Source organism: Ictalurus furcatus, chromosome 25 (genome assembly GCF_023375685.1).
Source record: "Ictalurus furcatus strain D&B chromosome 25, Billie_1.0, whole genome shotgun sequence".
Classification (NCBI taxonomy): domain Eukaryota; kingdom Metazoa; phylum Chordata; class Actinopteri; order Siluriformes; family Ictaluridae; genus Ictalurus; species Ictalurus furcatus.
In genome coordinates, this window is record NC_071279.1 from 15,016,514 (window position 1) to 15,036,799 (window position 20,286).

The window sequence follows — 20,286 nt, forward strand, 5'->3', positions numbered from 1 at the left end:
GCACTACTCCATTTAGCTTGTTTTTATTATTATTATTATTATTGTTGTTGTTGTCGTTATTATTTTAAAAATGAATTTCCTTTACCTTATTTGGCAGTTAAAAACTTATTACTTGCTGACCAGATTTTACTCCATTTATATTGTACTTGGGTCCACGTTTACTGTGTAATATATATATTTTCCTCACATTTGGGCTACTGGGACTTTTATTCTGAAATCACCTCTACAAGCAAGTCGTCGGAAGTCGTATCGCCGAGTTTGGCGCGCGGTTCAAAAGCCAAAATTGTCAGAGCGCGCGAGTGAGAGAGCAGCTTCACAGATATATAGGAGCTTTTTTTTAAGAGTTAAATTGAACCGAGTTTAATCATCGGATTGTCCCAGTAAGTGTTTTATTAGTATTATTACTATTATTATTCCACCACAACATGTTTAACCCGCTTTATCTCGGTGTGTTTGTTCGGTTATTAACGTCTCTTTCACAGCTAGAGCTGACTGGTGTTATTCGCGCGCGCGTCATGTTCGCCTTCCTCGCTAGCCGAAACATTTTACCTCACAGTCAGTCAAACACCGCCATTAACTGCCGTCTACAGCCATAAATATCTTATTCCACCTCCTATATCTATAGCATTATCTTTATTTAGAATACGTATTGAGTAATGTAGAGACCCAGACAGAAAACCCGGTCAAATTTGAAGTCGACTGTGAGCTAGCTAGCATTTTATATATATATATATATATATATATATATATATATATATATAATAAAAATAAAAGTGGGGTGGAGTGAGCTAGCTGCTTTATGACGACTCGTTTATTTATTTATTTTAAATAAAATAAAATTCCTGCTTGGTTCAGTCTTCTTTACATGGTCTAAATACCTACAGAAGACATTAGGAGTCAGTTTTCCGTCTTCACATCAGCTTCAGTTAATCTGCACTGGAAGCAAACACCTCACTGAGTTTGTTTGTTTGTTTGTTTGTTTGTTTAAGACTCTGAACTAGTGATTAGAGTTCAAAACCCAACCCAACACCCTTAACCCTTATGCGTCAATTAAAAAGTTACACTCGGGTCCATAAAGGATGATAAATGCTAAAAATACTATATATTAATATTTTTTTTCCCACTTTCACTAACTTTGATTCATTCATTTTCAGAATTATAACCCTTTAAATGCTGGGTTGTTTATATAATGTCACAGATGTTTGTTTTTTTTTAATGGAAAAAAATGGAAAATAGTAATTATTTTACATGTACTAGATGCTAAGCATAATCATTTCTTTGATTATTACAGTCTTTGATATGTCTGATTAACAACAACGTTAATTTGGATGCATTCATCATTTTTATGCAGTGTTGTGTGTGTGTGTGTATGTGTATGTATGTGATATATTTAAATAAACCTGCCACTCACGTCCATAAAGGCCAAAAATGTCCATGTGAAAAAACTGTCATAGGAATATTATATATTAATATTTTATTATCATCCTGTTCAAAAGTTTACACCCCCCTGTCTCTGAATTTTCTGCAGCTTTTGGGCCCAAGTGATCATGTGACATCATCACAATGCACATAAAGCCAAAGCCCTCGTCTATTCACGTGTTGAACATGAGTACAGCTAAAAAGCCTTATTTACCAACAAACATCACTGTGAAACACGTTCATGCAAATTGCAATTTCGCCAATTCAAGTAGTTTTCCACACGCCAAAAAAAAAAAAAAACTCTCTGCAAATTGCATCGCAAATTTTGCAAAAAGCCGCAGAAAAGCAAGCATTTTTTTGCCGCAACAATCTCCCGAAAAACCCTGCAAAATCCTGTACGGGCCGCTAAGTACAGGATGAGGAGTGCATTTATAGGAAAGTAATCAAATACGGGTTGTGTGATCTAATGTAGTTTTAGTTCAATGTCGTAGAACGTCCCTGACACAAGTCGGTTCCTGTTATCGCTTACGTTTTAATGGCTATAAACAGTCGTACCATCACCAGTTTCTCTCTTTTCTCTCTTAGTTAATAAGACAAAGGAAAAGAAAACCCCACAGCATGTTACGTTACTGAGAGACCGCAACCTTTTAAAATCCTTCATCTTGATGACTTTACAAATTCTCATTTTATTTGTCTCATACACAAACACACACACGACCATGCACAGTACGACGTGTAGCAAAATGCTTTTTTACGACTGTCTGTGACATAACATAGCGTTTACACAGACTAGAATTGACTTGTACGCAGATAGGAAAAGGAAAAGTGTTTTTAAAAAATATCTAATTTAAGGATATAAAAATGGGTGGCAACAACAGTCTGACTGCAGCGGGGATAAAGTGCAGATATGTTTATTCCCGTGTCGGAAAACTTTAGTCGGAAGTAAAGCTGTTACTGGAGACTCCTTCCTAAAATGTTACGCAAACCACTTCTTACAGAAAATTTCACCATATCAACAATTAAACACGCTTTGAAACATGTCTGTGTGGAGCACTTGTCCAACACGTGTAAGTTCATACTATTGAAGTGATAACATGTCAGAGAAAGTACACTAAAATAAACCTTGCAGCCAGAACTGCTGTCAGTCTTAAAATGGATGCATTTATCAGGTTAAAGTAAGAAAGCAGATGTACAGTTTAGGGCTAAATTGAGTTCCCTGCTTCAAACAGTTTCCATATGCATCCTTCTCTAACTGTATAATTGTCTGTTGTGCGTTTGTGTTCTCTTTTTTAAAAAATAACTTGTACACCGACACAGTGATGTAATGCTGAAAACTGTAATATTGGACTCGTCGTTCTACCTCGGTGCTTTTGGTTCCAGCTGAAGTCAAAGGTTTTTGGTTTTATTCCCTTTTTGCTACAGGCGACATGAAAATGTCAACCAGGACATCAAAGAAGAGAAAACCGAGCTCTCCGAATGCTGAAAGGTGTGAATAATAATAATAAAAATAATAGTAATGATGTTATTATTCTACACGGTGTCTGAAAAGTCAGGAACCATTCTGGATATGTGGAGAGAAATCGGCAAAAATGGGATACGGTGAAATGTAATGTAAATCATGTGTTTGTAAGTAACACGTACAAAATTAAGGACATGTAGTTTTTTTAGTCACAGTAGTTCCTGATTTTTTCCAGACATCCTGTACATACTACATCTTGTTGTTTTTCTCCTGATCCCACTAAAGCTGTATAACTTCCCTCCCAGTAATCCAGCGAAGAAGAAAGCCTTAACTCTGCTGAAGGAGAACCGCCCGTCTCTGCTGAATTCCCCCGAAAGGATGCGTTCCCCATCGTGCTCTCCCCGTGCACCTAGAAAGGTGGCGCGCACATCCACGTTGGAGTCTCCTCCTAAAAGAGCGTCTCCTTCCAAAGCTACACTCGGAGCAGGGTCGTTTTACAGCAAGCAGAAACCCCTGTACCTCACACCACTCGAAAGGAAGGTGCTCAAGGAAACCAAGTTGCCTCCCTCGAACCCGGATCAGCCGAGCGCTCCCGTGCCGTCACGGGGCAACGTCAAACCCAGAAAGCCTAAAAAGAAGGAGAAACCGAGAGCGCAGAAATCTAACTTAAAGGGCTACTTCGCGCCTAAACCCAACTGGAGCACGAAAGCGGATTCCTCCACAAACGCGCTGGAAGTGAAGAAGCAGGCCTCGATCACGTTCGGCAGTTTGAAATCCAAAAACAAACCCCGGATCGTCATCGGCGCTGCTTTCTTCGGGACCGGAAAAAAGCCAGCGTCCATGTACAAGCCTCAAGCCGTGAAACCGAAGCCCAAACAAGCCAACTGTCAGAAACCTGCAGCGGAGAAGGGCGTGGCTCTAGCACAGAGAGACCGCTCTCCGGTGCGCCAGGCTGTTTTTATTCACAAACCTAAACCGAACCCTCAGCTGCCGCCTAAACCCGGGGACTGTGGTGTGTCCGAGGGAATAGACACCACGACACAACGTCCTCAGTCCTTGAGCTCTCACAGTCTTTCACAGACCGCCGCTGAGGTCATCACGAAACCTCGTTCACCAATCAAATCCTTAATCCCCACCGCTGATCACCAGGTAAGTCTCATATCACGGTCCTGGTTGTCATAGTGATGTCCGAGTACATTCATGGGGGGGAGAATGACTCGGTTCTTTGTTAGTTTTGTATCAGAGCTGTGAGACAGATTAGTCTAATTGTTGTGTGTAAAAATGGACAAAAGGATGTCACAGATGAAAAACTGGAGCAGGTTAACCTTGGTGTGCAGAAATTTCTTTATTAATTGTGTATTTTGTGAAACTTATTAAGCAAAATTACACACAATGCCAGCTGGATGCTTTAAGCTCAATTGACTTTGTCACTTGAATGGTTTGTCCGTTTAAAAAAAAAAAAAAAAACAACACCTTTTTAGGACACACCTGCCGATCCTGGTTCGGACACAGAGTTGGACATCAGTGAAATCAGCGCCTCAAATAACAGCAGCTGTTCGGATAACGGTAAGTTCCACCTGCTCCTAAAACAAACCAATGTTTTGATTTGACAAGTAATGACTTAAAAAGTAATGTGTCTTGTCTTCTCAGAAACGTCAGCCGTGTACCCCATCTTCGGCTCCAGAAGGTAAAATAGATTTATCAGACAGTCAAAGTCTGTGTGAGCGCACGGTGTCCGTGTCTCCGTCTGAATGTTATCTAGAAGTTCAAGTCGTGTCGAAATGACTAATTACATGACCGGTCAAAAGTTGAGACACACTCATTCTTTATTTATTTATCCCCCCCTACATTTTATAATAAGAATAATAATAAAATCCTCAAAACTCTGGAGTAACACAAATGGAACTATGGGAATTATGTTGTGATAAAAAAATCCAAAAAAAAAGAATATTTTAGCATCTTCGAAGTAGACATACTTATTGCCTTGAATTTCCAATGTATTCTTTGCATTTTCTCACCCGATTTCTTGAGGAATTTCCCTGAGCTTCTTTTTAAACAGGATTAAAGGAGTTCACACGTACGCTGGACTCTTATCGGCTGCTTTTCGGAAGATTTCGCACCGAGTTGTCCGTTTAAACAATATATTTTTTTGTAAATAAAATGTTAGTTTTCTAATGAAATAAGTGAGTACGTCAGCACGATTATATTTTTGTCTACAACAAAAATATAATCAAACATTTAATCATACACCTTCAGATCAAAAGATTTTTAAGCTCATGAAACATTTGTCAAGTGTCCACAAACTTTTGACCGGCAGTGTATGCGAAAACGTTCTCAGAAACGAGTCGTTTCTACGGCAACGTGCCTACGCCAACTCAGGCAGATCGAACACGTTTTGTTGTGTAGTTTTAATTTTTATTAAGTCAATTTTTATAATATATTTGGATGTTGCAAAAGGAAACGAGAGTGAGACGTGTACATGCTTTTAAGCGAAAGACACGCTGGTGAGTGAAAACGGGAGTAAACAAAGCAACACGTGCACAAACACAACATGGAAACCTAAAACAGGGTGTGGAAATCTGAGTTGTGTTCAGTCTTGCATGCTAAACTACACTGTATTGCTGATCAAGGTCGTTACAAGATCTATGACGTTATATGTCTGGTTATGACGAATGCCCTTTGTTAATCTTTAATAGTATTTTCTGTCGTAGGTCTCAGAAGAAGCGTGGTCTGTCCTCGCCTCTGAACCGCAGCACTCCGTCTGTCTTGGTTAAGGAGAGGAGCTCCAGGAGGAAGAAGGAGACGAAGAAGCAGAACGATGAAGATCAGCTGGTCATTGTGAGTCGGAGTGATTGTAAGTAAGCGGAAAAAGCAGCGGGTTTATCCCAGGTAAGCTGAAAGATCCTCTCTTTCTGAACAGGACGCCGGGCAGAAGCAGTTCGGTGCCACGACGTGTAATTCGTGTGGCATGCTTTACAGCACAGATAGTCCAGAGGATAACTTCCAGCACACGCAGTTCCACCAGCGCTTCCTCGACACCATCAAGTTTGTGGTGAGGAAACACACTCTTCTCGAAATACATTTGCGTCGACTTGGAAGACGTTTTAACGCTGCATACAAATAATACTTGTACAATCTCAGTCAGCACAGAGCTGTTAAAGGTAGTGCTTCAAGCCTCTGTGTCCACCTCAAACTGAACAGAAGAAAATCTTGGTTCTAGACCGCTACAGCTAGAACCTAACCCTAACCTTTATAATAGCTTTTCTAATGATCTTATTGTTGGGTTTGTGGAGGGTGGCATGGTGGTACATTGTGGTAATGTTGCTGCCTCACAGTTCCAGCATCCCCAGTTCAATCCAGAGCTCTAGTTACTTTCAAGATGGAGTTCTCCCCATGTCCATTATGGGTTTCCACTAGGTTCTCCATGTTCCTTCTACCTCCCAATACCGTGCAAGTAGGTCAAAATTGCCCCAAGGAGGGAATGTGGGTAAGGGTGTGTTCCAGAGTGTATTCACGCCTCACACTCAGTGGTCCCGAAATAGGCTCCGGATCCGAGAGCCTGACAAAAAGAAATGGAACATACCTTTACAATATACAGACATGCAAATATGTAATGTTTTTCCTGAGTATTGATTTTGCTTGTGTGGTTCCATGAAGGGCTGGAAGAAGGAAAGGGTTATGGCTGAATTCTGGGATGGTAAAATCATCCTTGTTCTTCCTGACGACCCAAAGTATGCAACTAAAAAGGTATGTGGGGATGTGTTCAGTATTAAAGAGTCCATCGTTAAGCCTTATGTTCTGTTCAGGTTTGTTTGTTTATTTATTTATTTATTTATTTGTTGCATTTTTATTACAGAGGTTACATTTAGGATGTTTTGACACCGCACAGTTCGGCTCGGCTCGCTTTACTTTTCTTAGCTTGCTTTTCCGCTGCGGTTTAGTACTGCCTCAATGCGGGTGCCATCTTCCACTCGCCTTCACACAGGAATAATGTTATTATTGAAGCCCTGTACAAATACACGGTCAGGCCGTATTCCAAATGCCTTACCTGTTCATTGAACACGGACCCTATTAAGGATGTAAAATAACAGCGCTCTAGAACCTGCGTAGTGCTCTATATGACTAAGTTAGATTCAGCCACGACAGGAGTGACTGATAAACGCCTGATTGGAAATCAGTAACGAGCGAGATGTTAAAATCTAAGACAAAATAATTTTGTTGTAATTTTATATCTGTAATGGGATAAACGATGCATAATTTTCCATTAATAGAATATTACCATACGCAGTGTATGTATTAAATGACACACGTTTATTCAGGCACAATACAGAACCACTCATTAAGGAGAATTCCCTACTTGCTCAGTGCGTGGCTCACATTTAGTCTCGGCTCGCTTGGAACCTCGACCGAGGTGGTACTAAAAAGTACCGGGTACTATCCACAGTGGAAAGCCCCCAAAAAGTGGGCAGAGCAGGGTTGAGTCGAGCTATAATGCGCAAGTGGAAATATAAACATGTCTATATAACCATAAGAAGGATAAACCAGGAATGGGGGAAAAAAACAAACTATATATAGAGATTACTGTTTGTAAATCTGAAAGAGAATAGTGAGTTTATTGTGGGTTCTCCTGTTTACCCACCACCTGGTCAGACATGATGAGTTTTATGCTTTTATTACTAATATATTTGTGTTTTAAATTAAGGTAGTATTTATAGAGGATATTCAAATGCATTTTCTTGCTTAAACTCTAAAGACTTGGCCTGCACTATTTATTTGTCCCCCAGTGGAGTTAAATGAACCTGTCTGACCTGTGCTGTTTGCTTTCAGGCAGAGGACGTGAGACGTATCGCAGATAGTGAGCTGGGATTTCAGCAAGTCAACCTCAGCAGCCCCAGTGCTGCCAAAACCTACCTGTTCATCAATAGTGACAAGATGGTGGTGGGCTGCCTGGTGGCAGAGCCCATAAGACAGGTGTGTAAGTGTTAGTAGTGATGCTCACTTCCACGAAGTACCTGTCAATGATCAGATCTTCCCATATGTGCCAAGTCTCATATTACCACGTTTTGGTCATTACTGTAACTTTCATACATATTTATAGTAATAAGTAGTACTCATTTTTGTATGTTCATTTTGTACATAATTGGTAAATTATGTCCAATTAATCTACATCTAGCTCGACTGCCACAAAGACCAAACTGTAAGCATGAAAACTTGCACTGCTTTAGCCTAACTGCTAAAGTCTTGTTGTGAAGTTCATTTTAATCGGTCCTATATTTTAGTAGTTTCTGTTCTTTATGATCAGGTTAATTCACTAATGAGGTATTAAATCATAATGCAACACCTGAGCTTGTTAATGTAAATAAATATGTTTTTGTGAAGTTGTAATATTGCAGTTAGTAATTATTTAGGTTTCTTATCAGCTTTGTGTTGGCTGTAAATGTTAACTTCGAATGTGGAGTGGAAAATCACGGAGGAGAAATAAGCTGACAAGAAGAGCACAGATCAAACGGAAACGCATCATAATCTGTGCTTTTTATTCCAGCAGCCAGCTTTATGATTAAAGTGTAATTCTATAGAGGCTTTGCATTGCAGGCGTTCAGAGTGCTGGTACAGCCAGATAAGCCCAAGGACATGACCAAGGACGACTTCATGGAGCGCCACAGAGCCTGGTGCTGCTCCACCATGCCGGAGAAGGCCATCTGTGGAGTGAGTCGAATCTGGGTGTTCAGTCTGATGAGGAGAAAGGGCATCGCCACGCGTCTGCTAGACACCGTCAGGTACACACCTATCAGCATCTCTTAAAATACTTGGTACACAATTTTTATGTTGGTTTCCCCGAGTTATACGATTGTTTGTTTTTGGCCCTCTAGCAGGTGTATGAACACGACTGCTGCACGGAAAAAGGATGAACATGTAGTAGTTTTAGTATTATGGCATGCTGTTATAGGAGAACAATCAATAAAGCATGATGTGAGGTTATCACCCCCCCAAAGTTGATTATTTTCCCAAAATATATATATTTTTTATTCCTCGTACTGCAGTAATTTTCCAACAATGATCGGGAGTGTGATTATTGCTTTTATACAACAGTTCTATAAACAAGAACTTTTGGACACATTGCCAAATGTTCTGTTTGTTTTTGCTCAGTTAGTGGAAACAGATCTCGAAGAAGCTACACTCCCCTTCTAGCAAGATAGCTTTGTTATATTATACATTCCTGTTAAAGGTGCTTCTGGTGAAATTGGTGTCTCTTCTTCCTTTTCATCTGACAAGCTTTTATATTTTAACCCTCCACCAATCAACGTGTGTCTTTGGGGGGGGAGGGGGGGATTCCTCGTGAGAGACCTCTCTTTTATGGACACACTCTATCTACACTATTGGTCAAAAGTTTGTGGACACTCGACTGAAATGTTTCTCATGATGTTAAAAACCTTTTGATCTGAAGGTGTATGATTAAATGTTTGAAATCGTTGTTGTAGACAAAAATATAATCATGCCAACATATTCATTTCTTTCATTAGAAAACTAACATTTTATTTACAAAAATATTTTTTTAAACAGACGACTCGGAGAAATATTCCGAAAAGCAGGCGATAAGAGTCCAGTGTAGGTGTGAACTCCTTTAATACTGTTTAAGAATCATCTCAGGGAAATTCCTCAAGAAATCGGTTGAGAAAATGCCAAGAATACATTTCTGGAAGTTCTAGGCAACAAGCATGTTTACTCTGAAGATGCTAAAATATTAATTTATTTTGGTTTTATTTTGGATTTTTTATCACAACATAATTCCCATAGTTCCATTTGTGTTACTCCAGAGTTTTAATGACTTTTTATTATTATTATTATTATAATAAAATGTGGGGAAAATGAGTGTGTGTAAATTTTTGGCCAGTAGTTTGCATTGTCAGTAAATAAAATACTTTTTTTTAATTCAAAAGTTATATTCCTGAAAAGTATTTATATTTGCCATGTTCACTGCTGAAGTAATGGGACTGCAGTAGTGTAGTTTTGAACTAGGAAGTGGAATTTTCAGTTGTGTACACAGACAAGCAGAGTGAAACACACAGTGAAACGTCCCAGTGCACTTATAGGAAACGTAAGCGCTCTTCAAACACCGCTGTATATCAGATTATTGGACTAGAACTAACTGTTGTATAAACGTCTATTAAAACAATTACTATTGACTTGCTATATAAACTCTTCTTAAGTATCAACATGTAGACAGATCTAAAGCATATGTACATTTGTGTGTGTGAACAATAAGGGACTTTTTATTTAACTTCTTACTTCTATCTTGTTTCAGGGGATCATTCATGTACGGAAGCCCACTGAATAAAGAAGAAATCGCCTTCTCCGACCCCACTCCTGATGGCAAGCTCTTTGCAACGAAGTACTGTGAAACTCCCAGGTTTCTTGTCTACAACTTCATTGGCTAGTTTTTGTAAACATGGTTTGCTCACTGTGTTATCCTTTTTAGACTGAGAAATGACTTGCTGCTGTTCTGCTTTATAATGTGTTTAACCGTTTAGTTCTGAGCCAATAGATGCTTTTGCCAACACGCATTTAATGGGACAGTTGGTTTAAAAAAAAAAAAAAAAAAGACAACCTGACACGTTGCCTTGAAATACATTTGGCTCAGCAATCCAATCTGTAAAGTTTCATAAATCTGTGTATATATACACGTATAAAACTATTTCTTTTAAAGACATATACAAGTGAAATCACATGCCGTTATTTAAACATGCACACACTTTTCATTAGTCATCCAGTGATGAGCAAGAAGCAAAATTCAGACAATGATCCAATAAGTTCACTTTTTAGATGTGAATGAGTACATTTCCAAGTTCAGGCAAGGTTGTTTTATCTCCTGTTTTAAAGATAAGATCATTTGGAGTAGTTGAAGTCATCAGGTCCTCATGTTTTGAGAACAATCTGCTGGTGTAAATGATTTATGTGCAGTCTTTATTTGTAAATATTTTAAATAAAATGTTGCTGCTAAGTGTGTGTGTGTGTGATGTCCCATGTTCTTTCATATTAAGTGATGAGTGCCACATGGGGTAATAATCCTTGAATATCCATTACAGCCCCAACACCATCGCTAATCAGTTCCTACATGTCCAGTATCTGCTCTTGGCCAGGTCTGGACTGTCTCATTAAAGGCAAAAGCAGAAACACTAGCCTGCTATACACTCTTAAAAATCAGCGTTCCTCAGGGGTTCTCTGGATAGTTAAGTATTTGGTGTCCTTAAAGGGGTTTCACATGGATTTTAAGGGTTCTGCTTGAAGGACAATCTAAAGGGCCATAGATAGATTTTGTTTCCTATGTACAAACAGGATTAATCAGTTTACTGGTGTCCAGTAAAATTCACCAGCCCAAAACTCTGGTGTTAATACGAATGTGTTTAATTCAGTCATCACTGCAGTCCAGATTCCCATGCCGTATTCCAGCTACGGCACCTTTCACTATATAAGTAGAGCAAGTGCTAAAGTGCATGATGCTAGACAATCTACAAAAAATCTACCCCTTCAAAATTCAAGAAAATACACCAAAACAGATTACATTAATGTTTAATAACTGGAACACAAGTCTAAATCTACATCCAGTAAAGCCAATAATAAAGTTGTAGGTGATAACTGTAGAGTGAATTCTGTATAGTTTTTAGGGAGAGGTTTAAAAACAGGACAGGAAAGAATTGACACTGAAACAAAGACAGACTTGACAGTACAGTGAGAAAACACTACAGCAGACCCATCAGACGTTAATCTATAACAATCACCTCACTGCGTTCATCATCCAGCTGGCTGTTGGACTCCAGAGCCTGAACGATCTGAGCAGCTGATGGTCTTTTGCTTGGATCTTCTTCAGTACAAAGACAGAAAAGCTCTACCATCCTCTGGTAGGCGCTGCCCAGAGAGTCCAGTGGCGGTCGGGTTCCCAGCCTCTCGTAATACGCATCCTCATCAAAGTCGTCCTCGTCAAATGAGTCGTCTAGAGGAGAGAAAAGTGGACGCTTTATAAAATATTTCAAATAGAGAAAAGGCCATATAATCAGCATTTCCTTATTCTGGTCCTGGATTATCACTTCACCGTTATTCACACACCTGATTCAAATCAGGAGCTCACTAAAAAACCGTTATGGACATACAGTAAAGGACCAATATTCTGTAAATGATATCGAGCCAATGCTAAATGCTAGTTTTCACAACACAAATCCTAGCATCTTGCGTTAGTCTAGTAGCTCTAGTGCAAACTTCAGACACCAAAGTCCTTCACTGACTGAATGACAAGTTCAACAAGTTTTTTTCTTTCCTTCCCAACATGAGGCAACATCTCCATAGAAAATCACCCAAGTATCATGGAACTGAATTTTTTGATAATTTAGTAATAATAATTATTATGCCTGTAATTTTCACATACATAGATGTCTATGAGCATAAACACTACTGAGCTTTGGTAGTAAATGTTCAGTGTAAATAAAAATGGAATCTAACCATCGCCGCAGTCCCCCTCACTGTCGAGCATCTCTAGGTGAGGCACAGAGAGAGTCATCATCTCCCATAGGGTGAGTCCATACGCAAAGATATCCGCTTTGTCTGTGATTAGTCCATCCTCCAGCGCCTCTTTGGGTTTCCACGGCTCGGTGCCGATGTAGTGGGCCTCCGGGTCGCTCACTACAGAGACACAAATGAAAAACACAGCAAACAGATTACAAACTGATTTTTTTTTTTTTTTAAATATAAATTTTATTTTACCTGCGCTTAAGGTTTACTTACCTTGCATATTTTCATCTAACTTAAGGGAAACACCGACATCGCAGATTTTGATCGTGTCAAAGTCGCCTTTAATGACGACGTTGCAGGATTTCATGTCTCCGTGCAGAAGCTTTTTCTCGTTGTGCAGATACTAAAGGGAAAATTGTAGTGTTTGTTATACAGTGGAATGAAAAACTATTGGACGACAAAAAAAAAAAAAAAAAAAAAAACCACACACACACACACAATCAGGTGTGTCGAAACGTTTGAGTCAGACGATGATGGATAACTATAACAGGAAGGAAGAAGGCTTTATCTGTGCAGTCAGTACCTGCAAACCACGAGCTACATGAAGAGCCACTTTTTCAATAGTGGCAACTGGGAAGGCCTGTAAGCCCGCCTCTCTCCTCTTTTCAATGAGGTCATTGAGAGACTGCTCCCCTCCGTACTCCATTGCCAAACACTTGGAGCCATCCTTTGCGGTAGTGAAAGCTCTGAAACCTGTCATTCAAAAAAATTGAAGAAGAAGAAGAGCAACAATCTAAGTGACTCCTGTAATGTACACAAAGTCCAGTTGCGACTGAAAGATATCATTACCAACAATATTTGGGTGTTGCAGTTCCTTTAAGATCTCTGCTTCCTCACACAACCGCTTCTGGTACACATTCTTGTGAATGTTTGCACACTTGCTGCTGATCTTCTTAATGGCCCACGGCGACTGAGTCTGTTTCCCATTTCTTGAAAACAATTTCGAGACCGTACAGTGTTAACGGTGTTCCTTCAATCCATTGAATAATCAAATCAGAGATTTCGACCAAGCGTACCTGTTCATGAGGTAGACGTTCACACCGGTGCCATAGCCGAGCTTCTTCATAAACGGAGACGCTGGAATTGTGATTGGGGTTCCACATGCACTAACTGCAATGAAAGGGGGGCTGGGGGGTTAACCATTGAGTATTATACAATTAACTGTTCAATCCAATAGCACAGTTTTCATGAAAGTCATGAAGCCAGTAAAATAGTACATTTTGTGAAACTGCTTTGCTTCAAAGTGAACTTGTTTTTTGGATTGCTCTTGTATACATTTTCTGTTTTTCTCCAGGAATGTTTATTCTTTAAAAAAAATAAATAAATAAAAAATCCACCAAAAATGACGTGCATATTAAAACAAGTAAGCCTAGCTCGTCTGCTTTCACTTTGGTTAACAGTTTCCTACACGACCCACAATGCTGTTCAACTACTTGCTGATCGTGTTGCCAATGGGAATCATGCTGCATTTGACTCACGGTCGCAATTTCCCGCAACGTAATTCCCAACCTCCAACCGGTAAAATAAAGAGAACACCACCTCAATCTGCGAACCTGTCGCAAGGTTGCGAGGGACTTTAACAGCAAACATGCCAAGCAAATCACACACACGACACTGTTTCCAAACTTATTAACAAATTCAAAAAGACTGGAACATCCACTGATGAAGGTACAACCGACGTGGTGCTGGCAAACACATTCTTCTGTGTATGGAGACTTTTGGGACACCCTGTACAACACTGACTATAAAGTTAATTGCTTTTCTCATCACTCATAACAGTCATCTGACTAGATTGTTGTTAACAAAAGGCGAACAATGGAAGCATCCACGTTCCTCCCTTGTACGTATACGAAGCAGTGTTTTAGTCTGTCCAACTCTCTCCCCTCTTCATGTGTACACTCCGCTCAAACACATCAGCATCCAAAGCTTCAACTTCCACTAATACTGTTTATTACACCTCACAGATCATTAACTAGCAGAATCTTTCCTCTTATATTCTGAGATAGAAATCTTTTTTTTTTTTTTAAATCAAACAGTGCAGGTATATTGTTTTTATTGTACAATAAAGAAATTATATTTCAACAAACTGCCCTGTAAGTCTTTCCCAAGAGTGTCTTCACATTGAAATATATTTATATTTTTACGTAGTATGCAAGTTTCTGCGTGTTTAATTTGCATAAATAAATGTACTTACTTTACTGGCTGTATTATTTACTGGTTGTTCTACTATCTATGGCCATCATTATAATTTTCCATGCAAGTGGTGGCAATTTATTTTTATTTGGAAAATATCTAAACGGACATTGTTGAATAAAATAATCAATAAAATTGCGTTATTAAGGTTAAATTACTCGTGAATATAAAACTGTGCTTAGCAAACTAGATACCATGCCACCAGGATTAGCCCTTCATTACTAGGTGATGCTAGTGTTAGTTAGCTAATTAGCTACAACAATAAAAGCTATACTCGACAAAAAAAAAATACAATCTTTAAGTAGTAAAGTAGAAAAATTTGTAAAGATTCAGACGTTAAGTTTATGATGTTTTACCTGGACTCTTCATCTTCGCCGGTTTACACGGAGTTTTAAACGCGTCCGGTGACTTGGTCTCGGCCATTTTACTGAAATTACAAGCAATAAACACTGTAACTGCTAAACAAACAGCAACACATATTTATATATTATATGGATATAATGTTAAATATTTTGTCGTTATTATATTATTTAGTCAGACAGCTAACTTTACTCAGCTAGCAACAAACCTGTTTCTTCCTCTTTTTTTTTTTTTTTTGAAAATCCGCGCCCGTCTTTCAAAACTCTTCCGTTTGGATTAGCTGCTGCGATATTATTGGCTACTAGGCTACAGCGTCTTGCGTTAGGATTGGCTACAATTTCCAATAGTCGCTTTAAGGCTGAACTCACAGCCAATACTAGCACAGGAGGCGGGATCTTCAAAATCTTACAAAACGGGTAGGGGAAAAATTGTAATGATGACAGTTCAGTTAAGGACACAGCGACAAACTTTGAACTGAGTTTCGAAAACTAGTCTAAATCTTCAAAAATGATATATTTTCCCCTGACCTAGTGAGAAGGGAAGCAGAAATATACTGGCGCTTGGGTTAAACAGTGTTCGAGTCAAGTAGTTTTAAATCACTATCACTGGATGAATCATTAAATTGTACCCGTTTTAGTTCTTCGTTAAGGTGTTAAATCGTTAGTTATAGTTATAGTCCATTCTTATATTTTAACTCAAAATGTAAATGTAAATTATTATTGATATGTGAATTTTTTTTTTTTTTTAAATGAAGAACCTATCAATGGCCACTAGATGGAGGCTTATATCAGAAGGCTTTTCCTGGAAAACTGGAGAGTGGATAATTGCCAGGACTATATTCAGAGTCAGATCACTTGAATCAACTCACCAATAAGAGTCGACTCCTTCGGCTTTCAAATGTCCTATGTTTGTTTATTACTATGTTTGTTTGTTTGTTTTGTTTTCCATCCTATAGTTAGATAGTTTGTGATATTTTGACCAGTGATTTGGAATTGTTTCGTGAATTTTTATGCTGACTTTTAATAACAAATGATAATTACTTTAAATTGCAATTTACAAAATATACACAATATGGCCAAAATTATTTGGACGCCTGATGGACCCCAATATGCATTCCTTCAGCAAACATTTTCTATAAAGTTGGAGGCACATAATTGTATAGAATGGCTTTGTGTGCTGTAGCTTTACAATTTCCCTTCACTGGAACTAAGAGGCCCAAACCTGTTCCAGCATTACAATACCATTGTGCACAATGCAAGCACCATGAAGACATGATTTACCAAGATTGGAGTGGAAGAACTTGCTCAGACCTCAACCCCACTGAACACATTTTGGTTTTGGTCAAAGTATTCGTTTAATTATTTCTACAATCAATTGATCGGCCGTATGGAGATGAGGGCCCATTTTCCCAGCCACGGCTCTGTAGATTGCTAGATTGCAGTGAAATGGATCAGTGTGAACACTCTCTCTAACACTTTAGTGTACAGTATGTGAGTACTTTATGATGCTCCTAGGAAACCAGGATCTTCTTTTTTTGTCTCTCTTTTGTTACTCTGAGGTCAAATTTTCATTTCATTAACTTTTCATGTGTTTGCCTTCTAGGTCCTTTGTCATAACTGTTTCTGCTAAATGATCCACACATAATATGCCCTGAGCCAAAAAATATAATGCATCATATGGTGCTTTTAACCTGGTCTAACTGCACATGGCAAGAGCTCATGGGGTGTACTGGAGTTATACGGGGAAAGTGAAAATGAAACCTGGGGTGATGGTTTCAAACTTTTGGTTATGCAGGCACATTTTGTTGTTTTGATATAACACAAAGATGAAGCTGTGAAGACGCTGATGCTCCTGTATTAGCATTTTCTCTTCCATGGAAAGCTGGGAAACCGTGGAACTTTGTCAGAAAAGACATACTTTATACACTTTTCTTCTTTTTTTTTTTTTTAAATAATTTTGAACACACTCTCTGTGGGGATTAACACAAGCCCCTCTACATCAGCTCCAACAGAGTTAAACATGTCTCTCTGTTCTCCTCTCTACAGGAGTTTATTTATACTGACAACTTTAGATTTGCCCTCATTTCGCCTTCCAGTCACTAATTTATCCAGTGTTAGGCAGAATCCAATCAAAGCACAAATCTGAGCAGTGGAGAATTAACATCGCTTTTCAAAGGTCCAACAACTATTTCTTAAAGGAATATTCCTGTTGTTGTTTTTTTACTTAAACTCTATTTATTGTGTCTGTAGCTTATTGGGGATTATCAAAAAAAATTCTAACACATTTCTGTGCAGAGAAAACCCCCCCCCCCCCATAAAATTCAATTCACTGCCATTCATTTATAAATCAAGTCTAAGGGCAGTTGTTGAATTCCGTTGGAATGCCGACTCCACACCAGGTCTCCTCACCCAACATCAGTGTCTGATGTTCAACAAGCAACTGGTCCTGTTGTATTAGTGTCCAGTGTTAAGTAGTTGGAACTGATCGCCTCCCTTGAGAACATCTTCAAGAAGCCTAATAAGCAATAAGCGAATGAAGCACATGGCTCACCATTAACACCGCTGTTAAATGTTAAAAATACACCACTACATTATGCAAATTCAAAACTAGGCAGAATGAGATAAGGGGGAGAGAAAGTGAGAGAAACTTTCAAACCCAGTAAAATGTTATTATTTACTTTCCCAGAAATTATATTGTGTCCAACAGACCAACACAACTAGCGTTAGTAACACATAACTGCAAATTCATCCTTCTGAAGAATTTCTGTAATTTAAGGCTTGATTTCCAAATCCCTTTGATTCAAATCATTCATTCCTTCATTCCTTCATTCATATATCTTCAGTAACTGCTTTATTCTGGTCAGGGTCACTCCATATGGGATCCTGTCCTGTATCCCTGGTACACTGGGTGCGAAGCAAGAATATACCCTGGATGAGATCCCAGTCAATTGCAGGGCACCACACACACACACACACACACACACACACACACATATTCACACACTCGTTCACACATTTGGCTAATATAAAGTAGCCAATCCACCTGCAAGTTTTTGGGATTTGGGAGGAAACTGGAGAACCCAATGGAAGGGTTTCATGGACATGAGGAGAACATGCGAAACACCACACAGATAATAAGTCTAGTAGCACATAACTACAAATTCTTCCATTTGAAAAAAGTAGGAGAAATTATACAGACTAAACGCTTCATTTTCAAATAACTTTAATGGACGAATTAATGCAATCAGTTCTGCATAAAAGTTTATCGACTCAATTCAACAACTGCTCTTAGACTTCAATTATGAATGAGTTTTGAATAAACGTTTTTTTGTTTTCTTTATTTTCTCAGTACTGGGAAATGTGATGAAATGATCGTCTGTGGTAATCACTCATACATAAAGGTGTGGTGGATTAAGAGATTGAAAACTGCTGGAGCATTCCTTGAATATAGAACGTTGAACACCGAGCCACCACTGCTGATCTCCTACTGCCTGGAAATCGATTTTCTTTGCTCTTCGTGTTCGGTTTTTCTAGTGAGTTTTTTGTGCGCCTAGAGGGACAACATCCACTCTGTGTATGAGTGTTAGATAAGAGGAAATGTAACCCCTTATGTTTGTGTACATTTTCAAAACCCAAGGTTTGTTATCCAGTAACTGCAACAAAATGCAAAATGAGTCATTATATTATATTACTAAGAGTAAAAAGGAAAAGATTTAAACCCATCTGTGGTTCATTAAGGGATAAAGAAAAAGTCTGGGAAGTTTTCACATTCATATATGGGCTCCTTTAATCACAAAGACATACTCGTACGAGTCAGAGATAGTAAAAGAATCGCAATGCTAACGGTCTCAGAAGGTGGTCGCATCCCGGCGTCTCTCGACTCGGACCCCCCTCAACTATATAAACTGAGGTAATATTATCTAATGATGCTGACTTCAACATAAGGGATAAGGGAATGTCTTCTTGCCCCCCTGAGTGGATCTTTCAGAGTGAATCCAGATTGTTTTCATGTTCAGTTACCCTTATCACAGTCATCCGTGTGTAATCAGAACTATTCATTAATGACAGCGCGAGCAGGGCAGCTGGCAGGGATCTCTGATAAACGCTCGAGCGGTAATGGTGACATGAGCATTTCGAGCGTTTCCTATAAAACTTGTTTGAGATTACTTTTACACAACACATGCACATAATGACCATGGCTTCTTTTTTTGATATCTCATTTTCTCAGCTCGAACAGAACCCAGACCGGGACAGACAAAATGCGTGCAGGAAATACAAATAAAATGCTAGAAATATACTAGGTAGGAAATCAGATTCACAAATGATCAGAAAATCGGAATGATTCTTTTCTTAGTTATATTTTTGTCATTAAAAGAATGGTTTGGCAAAACATCAAATTTACACAGGAATCCCCCTTAAATACAGTCAATGAGCCAAGACATGCCTGATGTGTGAAGTTTGCGTTTGCACCAGAGCTATGATTCTATTCAGACTCACTTTCAGTAAGCACTTCATCCTGATCAGGGTCTCAGTGGATCCGGAGTCTGTCCTAGGAACCCTGGGTGTGATGCGGGAATACACCCTGGATGGGACACCAGTCCATCGCAGTGTTTCTACTATTGCTAACATAAAATTTAAGTCTCATGTAAATTCTTTTCAACTAATCATTGCTTAAACCTTCATATACTGCCTCAAACGACAAAACTAACTCCTTTTTTTTTTTTAAATAAATGATTTTGTTAAAAAGCAGCCTGTATTTACAAATTTAAGTTCAGTGTAGAACTATATTATCATCCGCATCACTTCCAGCTTTCTGATTCTATTCCTCCTTTAGACTTTGGAATCCTGAAATGATGCCAAACTGTTAATGGTTGAAACAAACAAACAAAAAAGGATTTGTATTACCATCATTGTTATTATTAATTGACATAATAGTCAGTCTGTGCAGGATTTCGCTGAGTTTTTATGAGATTGTTGCGGCCAAAAAATGCTTGCAGAGGGTTTTTTTTTGTGCTTTTTTTGCAGAAAACTACTTGAATTGGCAAAACTGCAGTGATGTTTGTTGGTAAATGAGACCTTTTAGCTGTACTCACGTTCGATGCACATGAATCAAAGAGGGCTTTGGGTGAATGCGTGTTGTGATCACGTCACATGATAATGAAATAATAATGAATTTATATTAATTTAAAAAATAAATAATTATTGCGTATTTTTAAGATAATCGAAGAATATTCTTGAGAATGAAGTCTTATCAATAGGATATTGCTTTATAAAATGGAGCTAAAAAATATAACA

General features: G+C 38.7%; 2 protein-coding genes across 2 annotated transcripts; one reads left to right on the top strand and one right to left on the bottom strand.

Annotated features, from left to right (window-relative positions):
* Positions 1–134: 134 nt before the first annotated feature.
* Positions 135–10,871, top strand: esco2 (establishment of sister chromatid cohesion N-acetyltransferase 2). The gene is made up of 11 exons (XM_053614242.1): positions 135–380; positions 2,842–2,905; positions 3,184–4,027; positions 4,360–4,444; positions 4,529–4,565; positions 5,590–5,716; positions 5,799–5,930; positions 6,536–6,625; positions 7,706–7,849; positions 8,471–8,655; positions 10,182–10,871. Exons 2-11 carry the CDS (start codon positions 2,847–2,849, stop codon positions 10,312–10,314), a joined length of 1,836 nt encoding a protein of 611 aa, XP_053470217.1. The 5' UTR covers positions 135–380; positions 2,842–2,846; the 3' UTR covers positions 10,315–10,871.
* A 559-nt stretch (positions 10,872–11,430) lies between these two features.
* Positions 11,431–15,255, bottom strand: pbk (PDZ binding kinase). Its single transcript, XM_053614244.1, has 8 exons — positions 15,201–15,255; positions 14,989–15,059; positions 13,456–13,549; positions 13,229–13,368; positions 12,963–13,132; positions 12,653–12,782; positions 12,371–12,550; positions 11,431–11,867 (listed from the first exon to the last, which is right to left on the bottom strand). The coding sequence occupies exons 2-8, from the start codon at positions 15,053–15,055 to the stop codon at positions 11,638–11,640; spliced, it is 1,011 nt and encodes a 336-aa protein (XP_053470219.1). The 5' UTR covers positions 15,056–15,059; positions 15,201–15,255; the 3' UTR covers positions 11,431–11,637.
* Positions 15,256–20,286: the final 5,031 nt, after the last annotated feature.

Coding starts and splice junctions, on each gene's coding strand:
- pbk (XM_053614244.1), bottom strand. CDS start 15,055: ATGGCCGAGACCAAGTCACCGGACGCGTTTAAAACTCCGTGTAAACCG. Junction 13,550..14,988: donor GGCGAAGATGAAGAGTCCAG/GTAAAACATCAT, acceptor CTTTCATTGCAG/TTAGTGCATGTGGAACCCCA. Junction 11,868..12,370: donor TGAGGGGGACTGCGGCGATG/GTTAGATTCCAT, acceptor TCTCTCCTCTAG/ACGACTCATTTGACGAGGAC.
- esco2 (XM_053614242.1), top strand. CDS start 2,847: ATGAAAATGTCAACCAGGACATCAAAGAAGAGAAAACCGAGCTCTCCG. Junction 4,445..4,528: donor CAGCAGCTGTTCGGATAACG/GTAAGTTCCACC, acceptor TTGTCTTCTCAG/AAACGTCAGCCGTGTACCCC. Junction 5,717..5,798: donor ATGAAGATCAGCTGGTCATT/GTGAGTCGGAGT, acceptor CTTTCTGAACAG/GACGCCGGGCAGAAGCAGTT.